The sequence below is a fragment of the Apostichopus japonicus genome, chromosome 11 (genome assembly GCF_037975245.1).
Source record: "Apostichopus japonicus isolate 1M-3 chromosome 11, ASM3797524v1, whole genome shotgun sequence".
NCBI lineage: Eukaryota > Metazoa > Echinodermata > Holothuroidea > Aspidochirotida > Stichopodidae > Apostichopus > Apostichopus japonicus.
In genome coordinates, this window is record NC_092571.1 from 7,612,355 (window position 1) to 7,635,616 (window position 23,262).

At 37.0% G+C, this 23,262-nt stretch overlaps 2 protein-coding genes across 5 annotated transcripts in view; both read left to right on the forward strand.

Moving 5' to 3' along the window:
- The window catches only part of LOC139975962 (centrosomal protein of 104 kDa-like), a 32,143-nt gene extending 21,502 nt beyond the window's left edge, over positions 1 to 10,641 (forward strand). Inside the window, exons 17-21 of one of the 3 annotated variants that reach the window (XM_071984271.1) lie at positions 104 to 164; positions 869 to 1,062; positions 2,168 to 2,306; positions 3,741 to 3,869; positions 5,479 to 10,640. In XM_071984271.1, coding sequence (XP_071840372.1) covers positions 104 to 164; positions 869 to 1,062; positions 2,168 to 2,306; positions 3,741 to 3,869; positions 5,479 to 5,573 — 618 coding nt within the window. In that variant the 3' untranslated portion in view covers positions 5,574 to 10,640. Of the gene's footprint in view, positions 1 to 103; positions 165 to 868; positions 1,063 to 2,167; positions 2,307 to 3,740; positions 3,870 to 5,478 lie in introns of all 3 variants that reach the window. The other 2 variants (XM_071984273.1, XM_071984272.1) reach the window with 2 other exon arrangements.
- Positions 10,642 to 10,995: 354 nt separating this feature from the next.
- LOC139975964 (uncharacterized) lies at positions 10,996 to 21,678 on the forward strand. 2 transcript variants are annotated; one of them, XM_071984275.1, is made up of 7 exons: positions 10,996 to 11,189; positions 12,613 to 12,802; positions 14,840 to 14,956; positions 15,724 to 16,438; positions 17,440 to 17,670; positions 19,661 to 19,806; positions 20,054 to 21,678. In XM_071984275.1, exons 1-7 carry the CDS (start codon positions 11,116 to 11,118, stop codon positions 20,168 to 20,170), a joined length of 1,590 nt encoding a protein of 529 aa, XP_071840376.1. In that variant the 5' UTR covers positions 10,996 to 11,115; the 3' UTR covers positions 20,171 to 21,678. The 2 variants fall into 2 exon arrangements, with proteins under 2 accessions (XP_071840376.1, XP_071840375.1); XM_071984274.1 differs by lacking the exon at positions 10,996 to 11,189 and adding an exon at positions 11,281 to 11,491.
- The last annotated feature ends 1,584 nt before the right edge of the window (positions 21,679 to 23,262 follow it).

The following is a 23,262-nucleotide window of genomic DNA, read 5'->3' on the forward strand; positions in this document are numbered from 1 at the left end:
TCTCATGTTCCAATAAGAAATGATAAGAGCTCCAAGGTCTTGCAATATTTTATCCTAACCTTGAATCTTTTCTTGAATTGGTTATGCTGTTTTTTGTCGGCAGAATAAAGAAGGCGGCTCTCTGAACACCAACAGCAACGGCAACCAGTCAAAAACACCAAGAGGTAAGGAACCATTTATGATTTAAGTTTATGGTTAGTTTAAAAGTGATTGACTCCGTGGGTCCTATTACATATAGTAAAACTTAAAAAATCCCTAGGAATACAACTCATCAGTAATTAGGCAGGGCTTTAAGAAGCTTCTGTCGAATTTATCGTTACTTTGGTCGGTAAGAAATCTGCTGGTCAAATGGTTTCATTGAACAACTACCAAGGAATACATCATAGCCCAGGGAGACGGTTCACAAACTAGGAGGAAGGAAAGTCTGCAAAAGCTATTGTGCCAGACTCAAGAGTAGGTTATGGTCATTTTCGGTGGGTTATGAGCTATTCCAGACATTAGAAAACCTGCAAGTTTTGCTCTATACTTGCCCGGTTATCGAATTGACCCAGAGCCCCTGGTTGTAATATTAGAGATCAAAAACTCATTATATCCATGCTTTGATTACTTTCCTCATTTATCATTCCCAAAAAATAAACTTACCCCTGGACTTATTACAAATGTTTCAAATTAAAACACAATTTTTTTTATCTTTCATGGTTTATATAATTGTAACAAAATGTTTACATTTATGTTGTGAGTTGCATTGAGATTTAAAAGAAAAGGAATTAGATTTAATCTTAAATTCTGCCTTGCATGTATTACGTGTATACAGACTGTTTATTGAGACAATAATAATGTGCTGCCCTCTCTCTACAAATCACAACAGCTATAAGTCCTGGGGTCAAAGGAAAGACGAAGATACCCACCAGAACTCCGAGCATCGCAGAGCAATCAGAAGCAGGGGAGGATGACCAGTGCGTCTTCTGTGGAGACAAGAACGAGGCATATCGAGATGGAGGAATGGATGTTCATTACTGGAAACAGTGTCCTATGCTGAAGAAATGTCCTAAATGTAAACAGGTTAGTAATAAAACTTTCATTACCTGGATTTAATATGTTTCAGAAATAATGTTATATCAGACAGGATGCTTGATGATCTTAGGAAATATAGCAGGAAGGAAAATGGTCTCTATTTAAACAGCTTAGTAAGACATTGTATAAAACATTCTTAGGAAATATTGCAAGAATCAAAATATGGTAGGAAAATGGTATCAATATAAATAGATCAGTAAGACACTGTGTAAAACATTGGAAGCTGAGGGAGCTGCAGTTTCACTGCAGCTAGGCTACATAATGGTCTTAAGAACTATAATCAGCATCAAAAGATGGGAAGGAAAAGAGAGAAAATCATCTCAATATAAGCAGCTCAGTAAGACACTGTGTAAAACATTGGATGCTGAGGGAGCTGCAATATCACTGCAGCCAGGCTGCATGATGGTCTTAAGGACTATAATCAGCATCAAAAGATGGAAGGAAAAGAGGGAAAATCATCTCAATGTAAACAGCTCAGGAAGACACTCAGTAAAACATTGGATGCTGAGGGAGCTGCAATATCACTGCAGCCAGGCTGCATGATGGTCTTAAGGACTATAATCAGCATCAAAAGATGGAAGGAAAAGAGGGAAAATCATCTCAATGTAAACAGCTCAGGAAGACACTCAGTAAAACATTGGATGCTGAGGGAGCTGCAATATCACTGCAGCCAGGCTGCATGATGGTCTTAAGAACTATAACCAGCATCAAAAGATGGAAGGATAAGAGGGAAAATCATCTCAATATGAGCAGCTCAGTTAGACACTGTGTAAAACATTGGATACTGAGGGAGCTGCAGTTTCACTGCAGCCAGGCTGCATGATGGTCTAAAGAACTATAACCAGCATCAAAAAATGATAAGCAAAGAGGGCAAATCATCTCAATATGAGCAGCTGAGTAAGACACTGTGTAAAACATTTGATACTGAGGGAGCTGCAGTTTCACTGCAGCCAGGCTGCATGATGGTCTACAGAGATCTCTATTATTTGTTAATGACTCAGCCTTACCGCAAGGAAGTTTGCAGCTGCTGCAGGTTTTCTCTTTAACATGGTGCAATGGTACTGAAAATTCTGACTTTCTCATGAAATTTTAGGTGGTGGAAGTTTCTGGCCAGACTGAACATCTCTTGACAGAGTGTGAGAGCAGGACCAAATTTGCGAAATGTCCGAGGTGCTCAGAGGCTCACGAGAAGACCGAACTGGACCGATATGTCACTGAAAAGATATGTGAACGTAAGTAAAACTAACTTTCAAAATGGCTCAAGAGCAACCAAGCTGGCTGTGTCCTGTGATATGAGATAAGCTTAATCTCTGCTAGATAATTAATTCTGGAAGTAAATTATTTGAAAGATACTTGTATGCTTTGGAAATCAAATTAGTTTAACGTGCAGTCTTTATGCTAATGAGGTATTTCTTATACCCATTTCTCTACTGTGTGGTTCCATTAGCTGATCATTGCCGTTAGCAGTTAATGACGACAAGTTGTCAACATCTGTATGTAAAGTAGACTAGATCCTAAACTATATAGTTGGTGGTTTTAAAATGGGTTTCCAAGCTTTACAGAGCATTACCTGTTGGGTAGCAGGAAAATAACAAAGTAATCGGTAAACAATGTTTCCCAATGGAGTCTGACAGGAATGTTTCTCACTTGTTACACGGTGATTGATATTTGAAATGTTGATTCATGTGAGAAATGTCTGTATGCTGTTGTTTACTAACTTTCATTCAGTGTGCAGTAGGCTTAAATCATCAGTCACCAAGGAATATATATTAGGTGGTTTTTAGCCCTTTAAATTTATGGCTAGCTAAGAGAGACATCACAGCTAGCTGAGAGAGATATCACAGCTAGCTGAGAGATATCACAGCTAGCTGAGAGATCTCTCAGCTAGCTGAGAGAGACATCACAGCTAGCTGAGAGAGACATCACAGCTAGTTGAGAGACATCACAGATAGCTGAGAGACATCACAGCTAGCTGAGAGAGACATTGCAGCTAGCTGAGAGAGACATCACAGCTAGCTGAGAGAGACATCACAGCTAGCTGAGAGAGACATCACAGCTAGCTAAGAGAGACATCACAGATAGCTGAGAGACATCACAGCTAGCTGAGAGACACCACAGCTAGCTGAGAGAGACATCACAGCTAGCTGAGAGAGACATCACAGCTAGCTGAGAGAGACATCACAGCTAGCTGAGAGACATCACAGCATGGGGTTCTAAAGAAACAGTTTAGGAAGCAGGCTTCCCATTGGAGCTAGAATTCCTATAAAGTCTTGCAGTCAGAGATTTAAATGTTGATGCTTGGTTTGAAAAGCAACAGTTCCTCATTCCAAGTCTAACATCCGTAGTGACCATAACGTGGACTAGTTTAGTGGCTATATTTTGCGTAGCAAATTTTTGCAATTTCTAACGGCAGATTGTCATAATATACTGTAAATGTACCAGTGATAAGTGAATAAAATGGGTTATACTTCTTTGCATATTTGTGTAGTTTTGTAAATATTGGTGTATGAGCATGCAGAGAGACCAAACTGTTTACTTTTAAGTTCTTTTGGAACACACGATGGACGTATTCCTATTACAAAGGTAAACTGGTATTGATACCTGTTTGTGTTGGGACTTTGCTCACTGAATATTTTAAATCTACTTTTAAACATTCTACTTTACAGCGCTCGCCGAAGGGATGGCTCGATGTCCACTCTGTGAAACACAAATTCCAGCCAATGACGAGAGCTGGAAGAGTCACCTGATGGGACCTAATGGTTGTCCACTGAATCCTCGAAAAGGAGGAAAGAAAAGTAAGAACCTTTAAAGAATAAACTGAGGAGTAAATCAATCCATCATCATGAAAACTTATATATTTTCTTTAGATGTCTGATATGTGTTTGTCTAACATTTTGCAGTCCTTTTGGTGCTTTTGGATGTTTACCGTTTTTCTACTGCATGATATTGTATATGTGTTTTGTATTGAGGGCTCCTTTGGAAAAGCAGTGCTTCTATGCTGAGCAGAACTACCCTCATTAAAAATGACAATAATATAAAAAATATAAAAAAATCATTGCTTCATGGGTGTGGATGCAGGGGGTAGTTGATGGGGATGTATACCCACCCACCCCTTTATCAATTTTAAATAAACTATTCCAAAGTAGTTATAAGCACAACCTTGCAACAAAAACTTATTTAATTTATAGACTAAATTTGCCTCAGAATGCATCATGCACCAAATTAAAAAAAAATAGTTCTGAGGCAGGAACCCCCTGATCCACCTAGAGGGGAGTCAGGGCTGTACCCACTCCTTTAAAAAATCCTTGATCCGCCCTTGCTATATGTAATAGAGATATCTTGTTGCGAACAAATTTCCCTAGCAGCGGCTAAGAAAAATGTTATTGCATTCGGGAGATATTGCAAGTTTTTATCTTTCCTTCACACACGAACTGAAGACTTGATCAAGCATTAATATGTAGCATTTCAATCTTGAAAATATAGAAAGAGAAACAAAGATATAAAGTGAAAGGTTTCATGTCTTTGTGGTACTATGACATTAAAGAGTTATAAAATGACATTCCCCAGACACCACTTCTAAAACTGGGATAGCTGCCAAACAGAGCAACATTTTGTCTTTAGCTATTTGGGAGAATTGTTCATTAAAATAAGGTAAACAGATGGTAGGTTGGGTAACTTTTCTCCTTACACTTTCTTTATGCAGCTCTCAGAATCACTGCAAATTATATTGCCTTTTACTTGAAGGAAATAAGTACTCTGTTTGTCCAAGTAGACTGCTTCAAAAAACTTTGTTGTAAATTCCCTACACTAGCACTAGGTGAAAACCACACCTTGAATGTTTTTAAAAAACTTGGTAAAATTTCCATGAATATATCTGGCAACAGAAGCATAACTGACATTTCTTTGTGGACAACTGAGATGAATGGGTATTTCTTTCTCTTTATATTGTCAAAATCATTTAAAATATTATTATTATTATTCCAATCAAAAATTGCCAAAATTTGATTTTGGTGAAGCCTTGCTTTGAAAGAAGACTAATTCAATCACATTTTAAAGAACAACTTTAGTAACAATAATTTGATGAAAATAAAGAAAAGCCTTTGAGGAAAAAGATGTTGAGATGCAGTAATATGGTAGAATATCACCAACAAAAATGGGCACTCCTGTCCAATTAACAAGAAGCATTTTAGCTGCTTCTCTAAAACCGGTTTCGTTTTACCAAAGACATTACAATTTAATCATCTGAATTTATTCCGTTTCGATGTCTCAGTCTGGGTAATAGTTTAGATGGGCATTCATTATTTACTCATTGTAGGTTGTCACCTCTACAAATATTCGCTTTGTTCACAATCTTTTACCTTAATAATTTTTTTGTTTTTAATTATTAATTATTCTTTCATTAAGGTAAACTGCCTGTCAAGGACAAGAAGGGCTCCGGTGCCGCTGGGAAACAGGTACCACGACAGACCAGAGGAAAGAAAGGAGTCAAAGGGAGATAGTTAAGGAAGGTAGTAAAGATGACAATGTCAAAATACAGAGATATCTCATCTGGTATGGGAGTTGTCCCCCTCTGGCCATATATTGATATATTTAGACTCTTTTTTTTATTCTATTGGGCTTTCAAAGTTTAATTGTTCTTCCTTAGAACCAATATTCATTCTATAGTGTTTCTATCGTTACTATGTCGCATCTCACCGAAATAAACGTCCATGCATATTCAATGCCATCGAAGCAAAGTAGCCAGGAACATAAAGTACCAGCGTGCATTCAATTATTAACTGTCTATTCTTAGCTTAAGTTGTCATCTCTACACTTTAAATGGATACCAAGGTCTAAGATTTAAAAGATATTTAACACAAAGGACACTTCCAATACCTCTCATCTCCCAGTACCTCTCGAAATCGTATGAGTTATCGCCGATAAAGTTTCGAATTTTGTTCATTTGATTTGGATTGGTATATTACGCAATCACTTGTGATGTCATACATGCAAAACACCAGTCTTTTGTTTTTACTTGATGCAATAAGGACACCTCTCCTACTGAGTTTACATCTAACTATTGAAAACAAGAATATAAGTTAGAAAATAAACTCTTGTCACACAATTGAATTTCAAAGTTTCATAATTACTTCATAATACTTCAAACAGTTCAAAGTTTTAAAAAAATTGCAATTGTTGGTGAGGTCCATATATGACATCACAGAGATCAAATAACTGCAGAGAAAATGCAAAAAAAAATGAATAAACTTTAACAGTGGTCCATCAAATGTTAGGATGCATCACCCAGGATCTGCTGTTAGGACTGAGCCACATCCCACCAGTCACCCACCCTTCAAATCAAAGTTAATATAAATGCATGAAATCTAGTTTGGACTATGGATTTGGTATTAAAATTCACTTCATCGATCTTAGTGCGGCAATCTTCCAAAGCTGTACATAATTTTATTTACGTCCTGAAAGATCAAGGTACCCACCAAAAGGCTTTTGCAACCCATTTTTGGGTTAATACTGTTAAGACTGTCCGTCTACTATACTTTATATTGTTACAACTGAACACCTCCTTACCCTATAAGTACAACCTTGGTATTCACCAATATATTTATTTAAGATATTTTTACAATTCTTCTGAACTCACCTTGAAATGTTTATCAAAATTGATGGCAAAATATTTTTTATATCTGCCAAATTACCTTTGTTTGTCACTTCCACTTTCATAAAATATTTGCTTTTTATCCAAGAAAAAAAAATTTAGTGAAGACATTTGAATATAGTAATCATATTTCTTGCAATCTTTTTGAAGCTGTGATCTTTTGAAATTCCATGTATGCTATAACATCATAATTTAATGTTTTAAAGACATACCAAGAAAGTGCCCATTAGCTATAAGCTTGAGCCCGCAAACCACCATCTGGGTTGTAGACCGGTTTTCCAGCTGAAATCCTACAATAGACTGGGGTCAAAGAATGACCATACCTCTGCATACCTCAGACTCTGTGTGTTGTAATGAAAATGCAGATTAGGATCAGAGGTGACCTTTAACACCATTGTTGTTTGTTATGCGGGAAAATAGACACATTAGTAGAGGTATTGATAGCAGCCCATCACATCACAAAACTCATGATTTTGCACCTCATCTTTTATTAGACAAACGTGATCTTCCTGTTCAAGTGATCATGAGAACATGGTCTGATAACAAGCACAGGGGCTAAAATGAATGTGCAGAGGTTCAGATCAATTCATCTTCAAGTTGTTTTAAAATCTGGAAAAAAAAAGGTATGGGGTCTGGTACGTAATGTAAACGTGGCCTCGGTGCATAGAAGGATGACGGAAGCTGCATGTAAATAAAGGCGTGAGCAAATCAACTCTGCTTGTTCACGGGGCATAATCTGTTTACAGCAGAGATAAAGTTACCGTGAGCTGAGCTCCAGAAAGTGTTGAAATTAGTAAGCTATGGCAAGTGGGCAAATTAGTTAGCTATTGCTAGTGGGCAAATTCTTCATGTCTGAATTCTAACTCTTACCCACCATAGCACCATCTGTGACTTCAACAATTATCTGTAATATATGTATTTATGTAAGTGTATTGTGTCATTACATGATAGCTGAGTATTAGGTGTACATTTTTTTAAACAAAGAATTCGTTTTTATTCAAGTATTGTAGAAAGCACATGTAGTTGTTACAGATGTACAGTAAACATTTGCTTTTAAAAAAGTTTTGATTATTTTTAGGTTTGTTTGCTGTGCCAGTGAGCTTAAATCTCTCAGGATATGTAGAAATAAGAAGTGTATCGCTGGAATCCTGGAATGAAAGTTAAGAAGGGGTGGGTGAGGTGTAATTTGGGTTATATTGGAGGGTGCGTGATAGGCAGGTGTAGTTAAGGGGGCTTGGAGTTAGAGAGAGAAGGGAGGGGGTCATTAGGGATAGGGCTAGGGAGAAATTTGATCTGTGATCCATTTAAGTGACAGGCCCCTAATGTTTCCTGATTTGCAGTCGGGCATTTAGGGTTAGGTTGGAGTGGATGGGGGAGTATTGGGGGTGGATGTTAGGGTTAAGGTGAGGGGGGATACTTTACCTGTGATACAATTAAGTGGCATGCACCTTTTTGTGTGTATTTGTTTATTTATATGCACAGGGGCTGGCATAACTTTCATTTATAGTCCTACACCTGTTGTTCAACTGTCAAGTTCTACCACTGGATTTCCTTTTCATGTGGATGATCACATAACATGATCTTTGTAACTGAAAGAATTAAATCTCTATCCTTCTATAACAAAAATAAAATAGCCAAATGTCAACTAAATGATGTACCACTGCCAAAGACTATGTTCATTATAAGACATGAACAGGCTGTGGGGAGTTGACAATTCACCTTGAAGATCCGTCCATGATGACCAGGGCTCTATTTCATAAAAGTCAAGAACATTCTTATCTTGGGCTTAAGAAGATTAATCTTTCGTAAGATAAGAATTATTTCTTGTTAAAACTTCTTAAGTGACTTACGAAGAATTATTAAGAAGTTTCGTAAGTATTATTTATGAAATAGGGCCCAGGTCTATCTCAGCATTTAGTGCATGTTGATCCTTTGAATTTTCTTGAAACCATAGAAACACACAACTTCCTCAGATATCCATGACAGTTATGCTTTATCATTTCCCAAGTTGTGTTTTAGAAGAAAGTAATGAGGTAAGGAAGTAAAATTGAACACACTTTATTAAAAACTGGTTTATTTAGTGATTTTTTTTGCTCTTCATAAATGTATACTTCATATAAAATAATTCACAATGTCGATCATTTGTTAGTATTCAAAACAGAGATTCTAACTTTCTTACTTTTTGTCCTATTCGTTTCAAAATCAGCTGCATGATTGTTGCCACTGATGTTGCCTTTTAGCTGTTTTTATCAGAAGCTTGATTGTAGATTTTTAACTCTCTCCGGGCATTCTTATTTACATAATCGTTTTCAGATGTTAGATAAAGATAAATGTTCACATAGAGACATTCTCAAGTTGCAAAATATGGGAAATATAGAATTATATTACATATTTGTAATATATGGCAGTGTTATTAATATTCCAATTCTCATGTATATTTATTGTAGAAGCATACAGGTATTAAATATTCATGACCATTTTAAAGAGGTAAGAACTAACAGTTTGATTATTCATGATCTACATTAATATGGTAAACAGTTGTTAACAATTGTCAATCTCTGTGAGAAAGAAAACAACACACCAATTATTTAAATGAGTTAAATTGAGGTATTTAACAAATGTTCATTAACTTAGTAAACATATTAAAAGGAAACATCATATTGGAGGAATCAGTAAGAGGCGATAATCGAGACTTTGAAAAAAAATATATTTGTTTAGCAGTTGTGCATTCACAAAATAGTTCTGAAATAAATTACAAGTGAAAATGGAAAATTGCTTTCATATATGTTTGTCCTTCTTCTTGCTGTTATTATCCCATTCATAAACATGTATTGTACGTGGGGATGATATATTGTAGTCAGTTGGCTGCTGCAGCCTATGGTTACCATAGCAACAGTAACCATGGAATTACATTGTGTCGATAATTAATAGGTACTATAGGAGGAACATCGTGGTTAAATAGGAATAGGTGGGGTTCCAGTTTTGATTCCTTTCACGGCAAAAGGAATCTATGCGAGAATTTTTCAAATGTTCAGTTGCGGTCTAACGGGGATCCTGTCTCTATACGTAACAACGGGAAGTTTCCCTCAGTTGTCAATGAATTGAAAGAACACCGTACAGAGCATAGAAAATTGTTAATTTGAACATTAATATTTAACGACTGGCAACAGTATTTTCGTGTCAATTCGGATCTTCAACTTTCTACAAGTTGAACAGTAGAAATGATGTATTATTTAGTAAATGTAAGCTACTTAGTGTACTTATGAATTCGGCTTAGCAGTGAAACAATGTGTTCTTGTCGGCAACAATGTCGCTTCAAAGAGTATCTCTGTCGTTAGATATCCATACTAACACATCCAGGCGCGTTTTATGCGATGTTACTATAGTAACTTCTCACTAACGCAGCAACGATGAACATAGACCTTTGCTGAAATACACACGAAAGAAACCAGCATGCTGTTGTTGGGGGGTGGGGGTGTTTTTTCCGGTCAATTTAGAAAGTACATCATTTAGAGTTACAGTATTCGTGGCTAAATGTGGTATTATATTTAGCCTCATACAATCCGATAATCTTGCGTATAAAACATCGAAAATGTAATAATTCCTAAACCAATGCAGCTTTTCTTACGTTTGTCTCAAGTGTGTATTCATCAGATCAGACAGGTCAACGAAAGTAGTTGGGTTTAAGAGGATGATTTAGGAGAAAAGTTACCTCAGAAGGAAAGCTACTTCAGATAATATAAAGACCAAAAAGTCGTTGAGTTTATTTAAGAAGCATATAAGAAAATACATTATCACAACATACTTATATGGTCTATATGCTATATTTATATATATTAAGTAATTATACATGTATAGTTAAATTCTCTTTGAACTAGGACAATGTTATCCTGTCTAGTTATTACTCCTGAAAGTATCTGTATCATGCTGCTCATTCAACTTCTATTATATCTTTTTTCCTTACCAGGGAGTCTTCTACTCTGTTAAGCCAATTCAGGCTTTATAGAAGACTTCCTTTCACATTGTATTTTTTTTGTGATAAAACAAATAAATAAACAAATAAACTTCTGGCTGATAAATGTGTTTGTAAAGACAGGAATAACGAATGTAGTAGAAAACTCCAAACTCCATTACAACACTATATAGTTACTTTTTAAGAAAAAGTCGCCCAAGAAAGAACCTGGGAACGAAAACCAAACTACCGAACGACTAATCCGCTTCCAACCCCAGTCCCTTGCATCGGGACTGTACATTTGTGTCATCGTTCGTTTTGGCAGATGGAACGTTTAGTTGTTAATGTGCTACCCAATCGCTCAATAGCGGGAGTTTTCACTTTCGCAAAATAAATACTTTTTATTCCATGAAATACAAAATGCACGAGTCTTGTTACTATGAGCAACAGTGTTATCCAAATGAGAAGAGTTGGGAATCCAGCCACCTGTCACGGCGTGAAAGATACATTTCGGTAACTAATCTGTCTACGCAAGCCTATATCTAGTGTATACAAACGTCAGCTCAGTTGCCTTTAGACTAACTCAATAATAACAGGTTACTGATACTAGTGTTACTGTTAGTGTTAGCGCTACGCCATGTATACTCTTGTAGACTGAATGCCTATGCATAGACATAAATGTGTATTACCTAACATAACGCTGCGCGGTGTAATTGTAAAGGTATGGTAGATGGAAAGCTGTTGACTAAAGCCTGCAGTCTTACCTTGCACTCAATACTGGCGGCTATTCCACTGTGCACCCATAGTAACAACGGGTAGGCCTGCATTAACTTTAACAGTAAAAAAGCATCAGTATATCACAGTTTATTCCTAGGGAACCTGGAACTGTTACTAATAGGCTATATAAATTTGTAACTTGAATATTAAATATGAGGATAAAGGGCTAGGTATGCCTAGCTTATTCTACAATGTCAAAAATTTGCTTCAGGCTAATTGTGAGGTGCATGATTTCCCTACTTTGCTCTATATAATATTTATACTTGAGTAGGCCACCACTTAAAGGATGTGTAGACTCGTGCAAAAAGAAACGTCTTATGCCGGTAATCTGACCTAGTTTCGAATGAGGTGTAACAGAAGTATAAGACACCAGTAACACCACCATCGATCCCAGAAAATAAACACACAGCTTGCTACCGTCCGTAATTAGACACTAGTGTACAGTCAGTACATACAGCTGTGGTCAATACCCACAGCACAGTGTATAAACGATATAGCGATGGACATCTCAGGTCCAGCTAAAGATAACAAGGAATCACGTTTCATTACTGTCTGCATTTTGTAGCGACACGAACAAAACGTCACTTGCAAGCAACAGAAAGTTAACTTTTTTCAGATGGCCGCACGCGGCTTGGGGCGAGTCTTCAATGCCTTTTACGTTAGTGGGACTTGGAGCATGGGAGAATTTACAACAACCTGAGCATACACATATTAGAAATGTAGAGTATATTGAATATGGTAGACCTACCACCACTATAATGTTGAACATGCATTAGGTCTACCTCCTTTTGTTAAAAACCAATATTTAGTGCCATTGAGGGAGGAAAACTTCACAGCCTTTGCACATTCTGCTTGATGCCAAAAAGTATCTTGTCAATAATATTTAGCATGATGTGAAAAAGTTGACATTCTCAAGTTCAAGTTTTTAGCAAAGACATTTTTTAAGCAATGCTCTCCAAGGTAGTTTCTGAAATTGGCAACCAGGTGCAAACAGCCTCCGAATGTGTTTCATGGAAAATGTACAGCTCTCAGCCTTTCAAAGTATCAAAGTAGGAACCAATTATATACAAATCTTCATGATCACGTTACTCTAGAAATATTTTAGGAGTTTAAATGATTGAAAGTAAAGATGATGAACTATTTTCATGTTTTCTTTCAGGTTATTGAAAGATGAGACTGTCATTGGTCGCAACTCCATGGTTGTTGACTGTTATATCAACTCATCACTACATCCTAAGTTAATCTCCAGGGAACATGCCATTATTTCTCAGACGAGAACAGAAAATGGAATGGTCGAATTAACCATTCAAGACAGAAGTGTAAATGGAACATTTGTGAATGATAAAAAGGTAACGTTTCCAGAATGTTTTAGCAACCGCTTGCATTTACAACCAAATGTTCTCTCAAGATTGCCATGAAAATAAACTTCAGCACAAAAAAGTATTGCAATGTTGTATTCATGCCCCAAAGGTGTACTGTCCATAGAATATGCAACCTTCCATAGCTAACTAAAGGAGTGTTAGCTCAGTGGTTAAAGTCGGTGCCTTTCAATCATAAGGTCCCGAGTTCGAGTCACTCCAAGACAAGGGCGGCGGAAGCACTTTTAATCTGGGGGGGCACCGACATCAAAGGGCACTTTGCAGAAATTCGATTGGACTGATGTAGTCTTATATTTAGTACCCTTTATAACTCTTATTGTATTATTTTTTTTTGCGTATACACATCACTCCATCAACGCCCCCCCCCCCCCACCCCTTTCATAGAAAATATGCATACTAGCTCTGCAATATCCAAAGTTGTATGCACGACTATCTGAGCGGAGCGCCACCATCGGTTGGCGCGGAGCGTACAAGAAAATTTTTGGTTTTACAAACCCTCAGATGGCCAGAAACGGCCCTTCCCGAGTGTTCATTCCGGTTCCCTGGCCTCTTGCTAACTTGAGACACCTCAATTTTTATGTAGAAAAAGGGCACATTTTTAACCCTGAGGAAAAGTGGGGGGGCACGTGCCCCCTGTGCCCCCCCGGTTCCGCCGCCCTTGCTCCAAGATTAATGTATGTCGTACAGTTACATACTGTAGTTGTTAACAATTCATAATCATGGACGTTAAAATATGAATCTAAGAGACTGACTTCGGTCAGCTTGCGGCTTTGATAAGCCAATGATGGCTTCTTCGCAAGTTCCTGCTTGCAGGAGGATCTAAAATACATACATACTGTACATACAAATCACTGCAGTAACTGTCGGCACCTTGCAGTGTGAAGCTGTTGAAATGATAGAAAAAGAACACAAGGGATCATATCCCTTTAATGTTGCACATCTAACAATTTGCCAAAACAGTTTGTAAAATTACAGATTGTTGTACAAAACTTTCTGTCTGACTTCTGCAAAACTTCTGACAGAAACACAAGTTTCTGTCTACCTTTTCTTATTACAACACAAAGACTTTCACCGGTAGGTCAATATTTTCATCGTCTCTATCATTGATGTTTTGTCACTATGTTGATATGAAAAACTTGATCAGTACTGTATAGAGAACTTTTATGGGACCTGTAGTTCAGGTTTTCACTGTCATTAATTTACATCATTGTCAGAATCATTGTTATCATTGCTGTTGGGTACCACCATTGTTATGTTATCGATGTCATGAAATAACAATCAAGCAGTCAGTCATCAATCGATAACTTTCAGAAGAAAAGCTCAAAAAAGAAAACCATTTCAGACTAGTTCATTATTTCTTGTTAATACAAAACATGTCACTAATCTTTGGCGCTTCAACATGTCTAAGTTATTTAGTTGTATCATAATTACTTTTGAGAAGAATGTCAAGCCTTGCAAACTATTGTCCAGTCTTAGTCATGCAGAATGTTCGTTTCGGTGTCCCTTCATCATTTAAAAAAAAACATAAATTTTTGTGCCTGAGCGATGCCTGTTACAGTACCTGTTACAGTAACACTATACTTCTCATACTTCATATGAAATACTATATTTATGATTGCAAACAAAATAAACAAAATCCAATTATCGATGAGTTTTTCTTTCAATTTAAATTCATGATTAGTATTGAAAGGTTCAACTATTTCAGAAATTGCAGATTAAGAAACATTAAGTCACTTTTGTGGAGCTATGGAATGCCTTTTTCTTATGTATGTCCTGATTTATTGATTTATTCAATTAGGCTTTTTTAATTCACTTTCCTTTTACCCAATCTGTTTGCAGTTTGTACGTTCCCGCAATGTTGTTCCGTGTAGTATACATATAAAAAGTGAAGATTTTATGTTACAAATCATATGCAAGTTTCTGATCACATTGATGATTAACGATAAATAAAGGGAGGGGAAAAATTATATAGTAACAATATTATTATATAACTCAAATTTGCTACAGATTCAAGGCTCCATCCACATTTCTGTTGGTGACACTGTAACATTTGGCCATCTTCAAGGGATCAGAGTTAAACCATGGGAAGTAGCTAAACAACCCAACTCTGAATTTAGATTCAAGGTGAGAGACTCGTTTTATATATCTACAAACTTAAAAAATCACTTTGAAGACCGATTTTGGGTAAACCATTTCCGCTATTCACAGTTATGGACATACAGTAGGTGAACGCATGATGTTTTACAGGTTCATATAGAGTTGTAGAAAACAAAAAAAATTGTCTGAAATACATCTATACCTTAGCATCGATCTCGATTTCATATTTGTTGGTAGAAAAATCACTGCCAACTAAAGGCATTAAAATAAAAGGGGGGGGAGAAAGGCAAAAATATGAATAAATATTGGAAACGACTCTATTGATAAAGTAATTGCTTCCTGGACGACAAATTGTCCAATTTTTTGTAATAAAGACAAAGCAAGATTTTTGAAGTGAAAAAAACAATAAGTTGCCACTAAAGTACTTGAGTAAACTGGAGACTATGCAGTTACCTTTGTTATTTATTCTGGAATCTAACGTTTTTGGGGCAAAATGACGATAAAAAAGAATGTTTCACCAGAAAAAAAAGCATTGTAATGTGAGGATATCCTAATATAGTGTTGAAAATGGTAATTCAATGTGAGGTAACATCATCCAACTTTACATACACGTTTTCATATCTATGTACATTAATATTCGTCTTATTTGTTGTTTACAAATTTTTAATGTTTTAAGCTGTTGTTATCAACCAATTTCCATTGTATTTTTATATGATTGGCTGAATAAATATCTATCTATCTATAGTTGATGTTTCTCTTCTTTTCTCTCTTTGGCTTGAAATGATATTGTGTAGATAGAAGAGGTCACAGAACAGCAACCTGTTTGCAGTCCCTCGTCAGTCAGACGATCGTTAAGCAGCTGTAAGAATAGCCCATCCAAGACACTCGCTGATGATGGTTCTTCCAACAGACAACCTTTGGGCAGCTATAATCACAACCAATCCAACAAGACATTGAATAGAGACATAAATAAAACATTGAGCGTTTCTGTCAAGGATGCTGTCAGGAAGATAGAGAACATACCCACAGGAACGCACAACGAAAAAAGAGACGAAGAAACAAGGAATGGCTTGAAATTAAAATTGACGAGGAGATCTTCACCGTTGAGTAACTGTCATGTTGGATTAGTTGGGAGTGAATCTGGCACTAAAGGAAAGGATGCTGACAGGCAAGGAATCAAAGAGAACTGTTTAAACCGAGATGAGCAACGCTTACGAGAGAGGAGTGAGATTACAAGGAGAGAGGGCGCTGTGGATTGCGAACCGATCAGTAATCGACTAGAGGATGACGACTGTATTACATCTTCGTTCGGTGAAAGTATCGTGCTTCCACCAAGTAACATTCTTCCAAAGCAACTTATTCTGGGAGTGCCCGCATGCAGAGTTCAACCTGTAACTCAACAAAAGACATTTACGGTCGAACGAAAGTTCGACTTTCCCTTCCTTAGCGGAGTGGGAAGCACCAGCGCATCTAAAGATGATGAAACAGGCGATGGGGACTCGACTATCGGTAAGTTAAAAAATATAGCAGCTGTGACCATGCCCTATCTCAAATATAGAAAAGTTATGTCAAAAATGTTCATCATTTACCAAACTCTGAGTGAAAACTACAGTATTTCTGAATGTGACAGGGTCAATAATTGCTAAGTAAATTATACATTCAGTTTAGGAGAAAATCTAGGATGGTGTCTTAGTTTGATAGTTTCCAGTTGATTTCATGTGCAACAGATTAGTCCATAAGGAAAAATTAGTAGGTCTGTGAAAAGCTTTCTGGGGGACTTTGAAGGCAAAGGGATCCGTGGGGAACTGCCAAGCAATTTAGTCATTGAAAGTGGAAGCTAGGGCCTGTGAATGTTTTAGTGATTTACATACCCTGTCGAGATTGAACAAGTCTGAAAAGCGCCATGTATATTGTTGGGCAAGAAAACAAAGATATTCTTAACCTCGGCCCCAACTATTATGGTTATTGTATGCTGGAAATCTTTATGGTGAACAACTCTCTCAAACAGCTAAGAGATATGTTAAGTTTGGGAGATATCTGAGTTTGAAAGTTGTCTGTTTTCGGCAGTCGTCTTGTGATTATGTAATGTCATATAGTTTCACTAGTAGGATCTAAATTTGTTTGACTTTCTCTTCGTGTTTCGTTTCATATATTTTTCAAGGTAGAATATTAGCAGGTTGACAACGAAACCCATCCTATCATGACAACTTGACAAGTTAAGAGCTTCAATAGTTTATATTCAGCATTTGTAGGAACCCATCTCCATTACAGGAAATAAAGATTGTAATTCAATTAAATAAATAAAAACATGCAAATTTGGTTGCATATGAGGCTTGATGATGTCATATTTAGACTTGATCAAGTCTCCAACCTTCAGGAACTTCAAACCTACAGTAGCTATTTGGCGAAGTTGTTCATAATAGACTACAGTTATCTCTCTTCCATAGACCAATGAATGAATAGTGTTGGGTTCTGTGTCTCCTATCAAGATCTTTTCATATTTTTTCCAGAGAGTGATGAAGATATCTTTGCCATTACGTCTAAAGTTAAGAGCAAAGTTGAGAGGCTTCTAGATGAGGAGGAAGAGGAAGACTCTTTCTCACCAAAGTTTCCCTCCTTTTCTGATGATGTCCTACCGACGTCTCTAGGCACCGCTGGGACTTCTATCGGAGGGATTAACAACAGCACGAGATTCTACGACGACAGGCGGAAATCTATTCCTCAGACAGGAGTCAAGCCAGGTATAGAGAATGTCTCAAATAAATATTTTCATTTTTTCATCTGAATTAAACCCCTAGGCATGGAATATTTTTTCTGGTGTCACATCCCAAAATGGTCTAATTTGATATACAAGTGTAAGAGACACATAGCAGGTTTGTATACAGGATTCATAGTATTTTATAATTAAGAGAACAATTGTTCAGAACCTTCCAAACTGTTACACACAAAGTGAATACTAAAGTATTCCCTGCTGTGTACAAGTGGTGGACTCAAACTTGAATGATAATGATATTTGATCCATCAAGGTCTATTGGAGCTGTGTTATTTACTTCATTAATTTTTTTTCCAGAACCCCATCAAAGTTCATCTCTTCAAAGAAGAATTAATAAATTTTAGCTATTTTAACTTCTTTTGACATTTTCTGACATCACCACTGGTGTCAATCACGACATCACAACTTATGTCTTAAATCTCACGTCACATTTGATATCAATCCTGACAACACTGATATCAATCCTGACAACACTGATACCTGTATCAATCCTGACAACACTGATATCAATCCTGACAACACTGATCATATCAATCCTGACAACACTGATATCAATCCTGATATCAATCCTGACATAACTGATATCAATCCTGACATCACTTCTATCAATCCTGACAACACTTCTATCAATCCTGACATCAATGATATCAATCCTGACAACACTGATATCAATCCTGACAACACTGATATCAATCCTGACAACACCGAAATCAATCCTGACAACACCAATATTAATCCTCACATCACTGATATTAATCCTGACATCACTGATATCAATCCTGACAACACTGATATCAATCCTGAAATCACTGATATCAATCCTGACAACACTGATATCAAACCTGACAACACTGATATCAATCCTGACATCACTGATATCAATCCTGACAACACTGATATCAATCCTAACAACACTGATATCAATCCTGACATCACTGATATCAATCCTGACAACACTGATATCAATCCTGACAACACTGATATCAATCCTGACAACACTGATCATATCAATCCTGACAACACTGATATCAATCCTGACAACACTGATATCAATCCTGACAACACTGATCATATCAATCCTGACAACACTGATATCAATCCTGACAACACTGATCATATCAATTCTGACAACACTGATATCAATCCTGACAAAACTGATCATATCAATCCTGACAACACTGATCATATCAATCCTGACAACACTGATATCAATCCTGACAACCCTGATATCAATCCTGACATCACTGATATCAACCATGACAACACTGAGCAGTCAATCCTGACAACACCGAGCAGTCAATCCTGACAACACTGATATCAATCCTGACAACACTGATATCTATCCTGACAACACTGATATAAATCCTGACAACACTGATGTATATCCTGACAACACTGCCATTAATTCTGACAACACTGATGTAAATCCTGATAACACTGATATCTATCCTGACATCACTGATATCAATCCTGATATCACTGATATCAATCCTGACAACACTGATATCAATCCTGACAACACTGATATCTATCCTGACAACACTTCTATCAATCCTGACAACACTGATGTCAATCCTGACAACACTGATATCAATCCTGATAACACTGATATCTATCATGACAACACTGATATCAATCCTGAAAACACTGATATCTATCCTGACATCACTGATATCTATCCTGACAACACTGATATCAATCCTGACAACACTGATATCAATCCTGACAACACTGATATCAATCCTGACAACACTGATGTCAATCCTGACAACACTGATATCTATCCTGACAACACTGCTATCAATTCTGTTTCACCACTGCTGTCAGCTCGGACATCACCAATGATCTAGTCACCACTGATATTCTGAGATAACTATTGATATTAATTCTGTCTTTACTGCTGACATATTCTGCATGATCAATTCTGCTATTAATTCTGAGATCAATCCTTCCCTCAGCAACATCCTCTTCATCAACCACTGAACTCAATGCAAGAAAGAGGAAATCAGATGGTGTGCTGCCCTCAGCCAAGAGGACAACGACAGAGTTTGAAGTATGTTCAGCGTCAGAGTGTCTCAGACCAACTGGGATCATGATACCGTGGGTAAGTTAAGGGTGGAGCCATTTGTGTTTCCCATGTGAACATCTCTTAGCCAGGTAAATACACTTGAATAGAAGTTATAAAGAGTTTATTTATATCACAAAACAGTCATCAACACCTGGCTATTAAAGACAAAATAACACACACAAAAGAAAAAAATTCATAGCATACATTTTGTGGCTATGTTTGTGGCTATGTTTTGTATATGTTCATTCACTCTGTAATGGGTTTCTCTTTCTCTCTGCAACAGGTACAGTGTGATGACTGCGACCAGTGGTTCCACACAAGCTGTGCCGGATGTAAATTTGAAGAAGTCCGCAAGTCTTCCGCTGCCTTTCGCTGCGGTTGTCTGTTAGCGAAGAAGTAAAATTGTGCCGTAACATCGGTTAAAGACATTCTTGACACCCTCTTTGATCATACCAAGGAAATGTGCTCTCACGCCCGGTGCTTAGTTCATATCGACACTGTAAGCTGAGCTTTACGGGATAGTTAAATATCTCAAGACTGGCCTCAATGTTCCAGAGAGTGAGTGGTGAAGTCGATGACATTCTTAGCTTTCTCAAACATGAGCAAAGAATATTGAAGTGTTAGAAAGTGTAATTTACAATTACATCACTGTCTGCTGCAGGATTACATCAGGATTGGCATCTCAATGGTTAGAAAGAAATGAGAGCTTTTTCGATCTCACAGAATCTGAACGTGATATGTATTTGAAGAAGGAGAATTCTTTTATTTCAGTACGACAGAAAATGTGAAAATTTTGAAGACTTTGATAGTGACTGAGCTGTGATGTACAGTACATTTGTTTGACTATGAGAGCAGAAATTGTAGTGTGTAGACTGTTAAAGGAGTATGTCCATATTCTGCACAGTTTAGAGGGCAGCTGTACAGCATTCACATTTACCATGCGATAGATTTCATGGATACGGTTGATGGTATATAGTAAACAGGAGTAGAAATCCATGTTTTGCATTTGCATTAAAAGGCAAATTTTCAATGATTTGGTGGGACTTTGAGATGCCTCAACACTGCAAAATGGTAACTCTGGTGGGTTCGAATCTGTCAGGTCACTTTTAACAGTGGTTTTTATTCTAGCCGGGGAATATCAGCATCATCTTAATAAATATCAAGTATGTCCGGAACTTTGTGGTCACTGTTGGACGTTGGAAAACAGAGACAGGGCGGGGCATGTGCGATCAGGGTACTTTGCTTAGTAAATACCCTAGATTAGCTCGGAGGCAAATTATAATATCATTTCCAGCCAGAATTGTACTTATGATATATTATAGTCTCCAAAAAAAGAAGGAAAAAAAAGGAGTAAGGTTTCAGCTATTCTGTATTTCCAGATCTTCATATTTAAAAAGTGCTGGAATGCTCCTTTAAGGCTAAATTGATAAGGTCAGCTGCTCAGTGCAGGCCTGAAAGTAAACTCCAACCCATTGTTTTATGAATTATAGTAACTCGACCAAAACATGTTCTTTTAGCTCCATATAAAGAGCAGAGCAGGCTTGTATGACATTCAACAGCATTCATCCTTGATAAATCTGCACTACGCTTTAAATGTGTCATTTGAGGTCGTATAATTCTTCTGTTATCCCATCGAGGTTTGCGCTGTAATGGTTTTGTGTATTTGACTATATAAATTTGGTCACTTTGATCGATGACAACTCAGCTGTTTAAAGGGTCATTTTCTCAAAAAGTTAAAAGTGTTATAGAAGTATAACCTGGACTGATTGCGTTGGATTTTATTGGTGTACAACACATGGAAATTAACTTTGTGCCTAAATTCAATGCTATAATAAGGTTGTCAGTAACTTCTGGATCATAATTCATGGAAACGGAGACTTGTTAAGCACGATAAGAGTCTTGTTTTACCTTTGCTTGAGGGGGGCGGGGGTTGGGGTGGGGAGGCATTTTTAATGTCATCTTCCATGTAAGTTAGTTCAGTTCATGTGTGATTTGATTATTAGCATTGTTCATAGCTAGAACATAGTTCTAGATTCTTCAAGGGAATTCCCCCATTTCTGCTAGTCCTGACTAAGCCATACACATAGTTTACATACCCCTCAATGTAACAAAGAGATTTGTGTAGGTTACAATGTTTTGAATGCTTCTAAATGAGCAAGTTAATAATACTTAAAGTTCAATAAAGAATATTCTTTGTCATTAATCTAATGAAATTGCTTCACTTGTTTATTAAGTTTATGCCTTAATTTCATATCTTGTTCCTGTAGCTATATTGTTGATGCCATAGACGACGATGACAGATTAGTAATGTTGGTGTGAGGGGGAGGGGTGTTTGATCGTTTCAGGTTAATACCCATTGAGTTGCAAGCTGTTTCTTATTCACCATTGCATTAGTATATTACAATACTGAAGGATAACAAACACAATGTTGAGCAAATTTATCCAAAACGTCATTGTTCAGAAGACAGGTAATATCCATTTTGAAGAGTAAATCATATTCTACTCTGTGTAAATCTTAGACCAAAGTAACAGATTAGACATGCATTGTGGCCCAAGAGGGAGTTGATTCAGATTAATGTTCATGTATGTACATGTAGTTTTGTACGTCACTAAGTCACTGAAAGAGTCTATTACAATTAGTCTGTTACAAGGAGGAGAGGAAGCACCATTGAGCAAGTTTCATCCCAAATGTTGTTGTTCAGGTGATATTCATTATTAAGAGTAAAATGACATTGTTCTTTTGTTGAAGTGTTAGATAAAAAGCAAGAACCTTGAGAGACTTAATAAATCGAACTTACCATGCTCGGGCTCTTTTAATTTTATACACGCATGTTGGATAGTGACACATCAATATGTTCAGTGGGATACCTGAGCTATTAGTTTGATTTAACGTAAGGGGACCATCACCACTTAGTAACTACACCACACACTGTGTCACATTGAATTGTTCTAACCTCAGGATCAATATCCGCGAATATTATAACTATATATATATATATATATATAACTATATATATAAGCAGTGGGATGCAGAAAGGGGAGAGGGTGGGAAGGGAGGAGGATGGCGTAGGGGGCGGTTGGTTCAGTCGGAGGATGTTTTAAAAGTTCAGCCGAATCAGAAATCACGAGTATGTATTAGCAGTCTTCCGCTTAGATATAATTACATACCTAGTTTATAGTTTTTAACATACACAAGATTGCACCATTTGACGCCGAAACTTGTATTTGTTTTTAATAGGCGAGCACGCCCAGACCCGCTACATGAGAGTCGTCCCTGGCCCTTCCATGAAAATTCATGTCATTACCTACAAATCAGTCGGGCGAAATTTAGAATTTTCCCCAAACCCACTCACCCAGCGCATGTCTCTGTATATGAACAACACTTCTTATTAACCTTTTGTTTTCCCTATGGTTACATTTCGCTTATACCTTTGTACACTCCAATCCTACATGACTGGAATTTAATAGTCTCATTCGTATAATTTAGTAAAT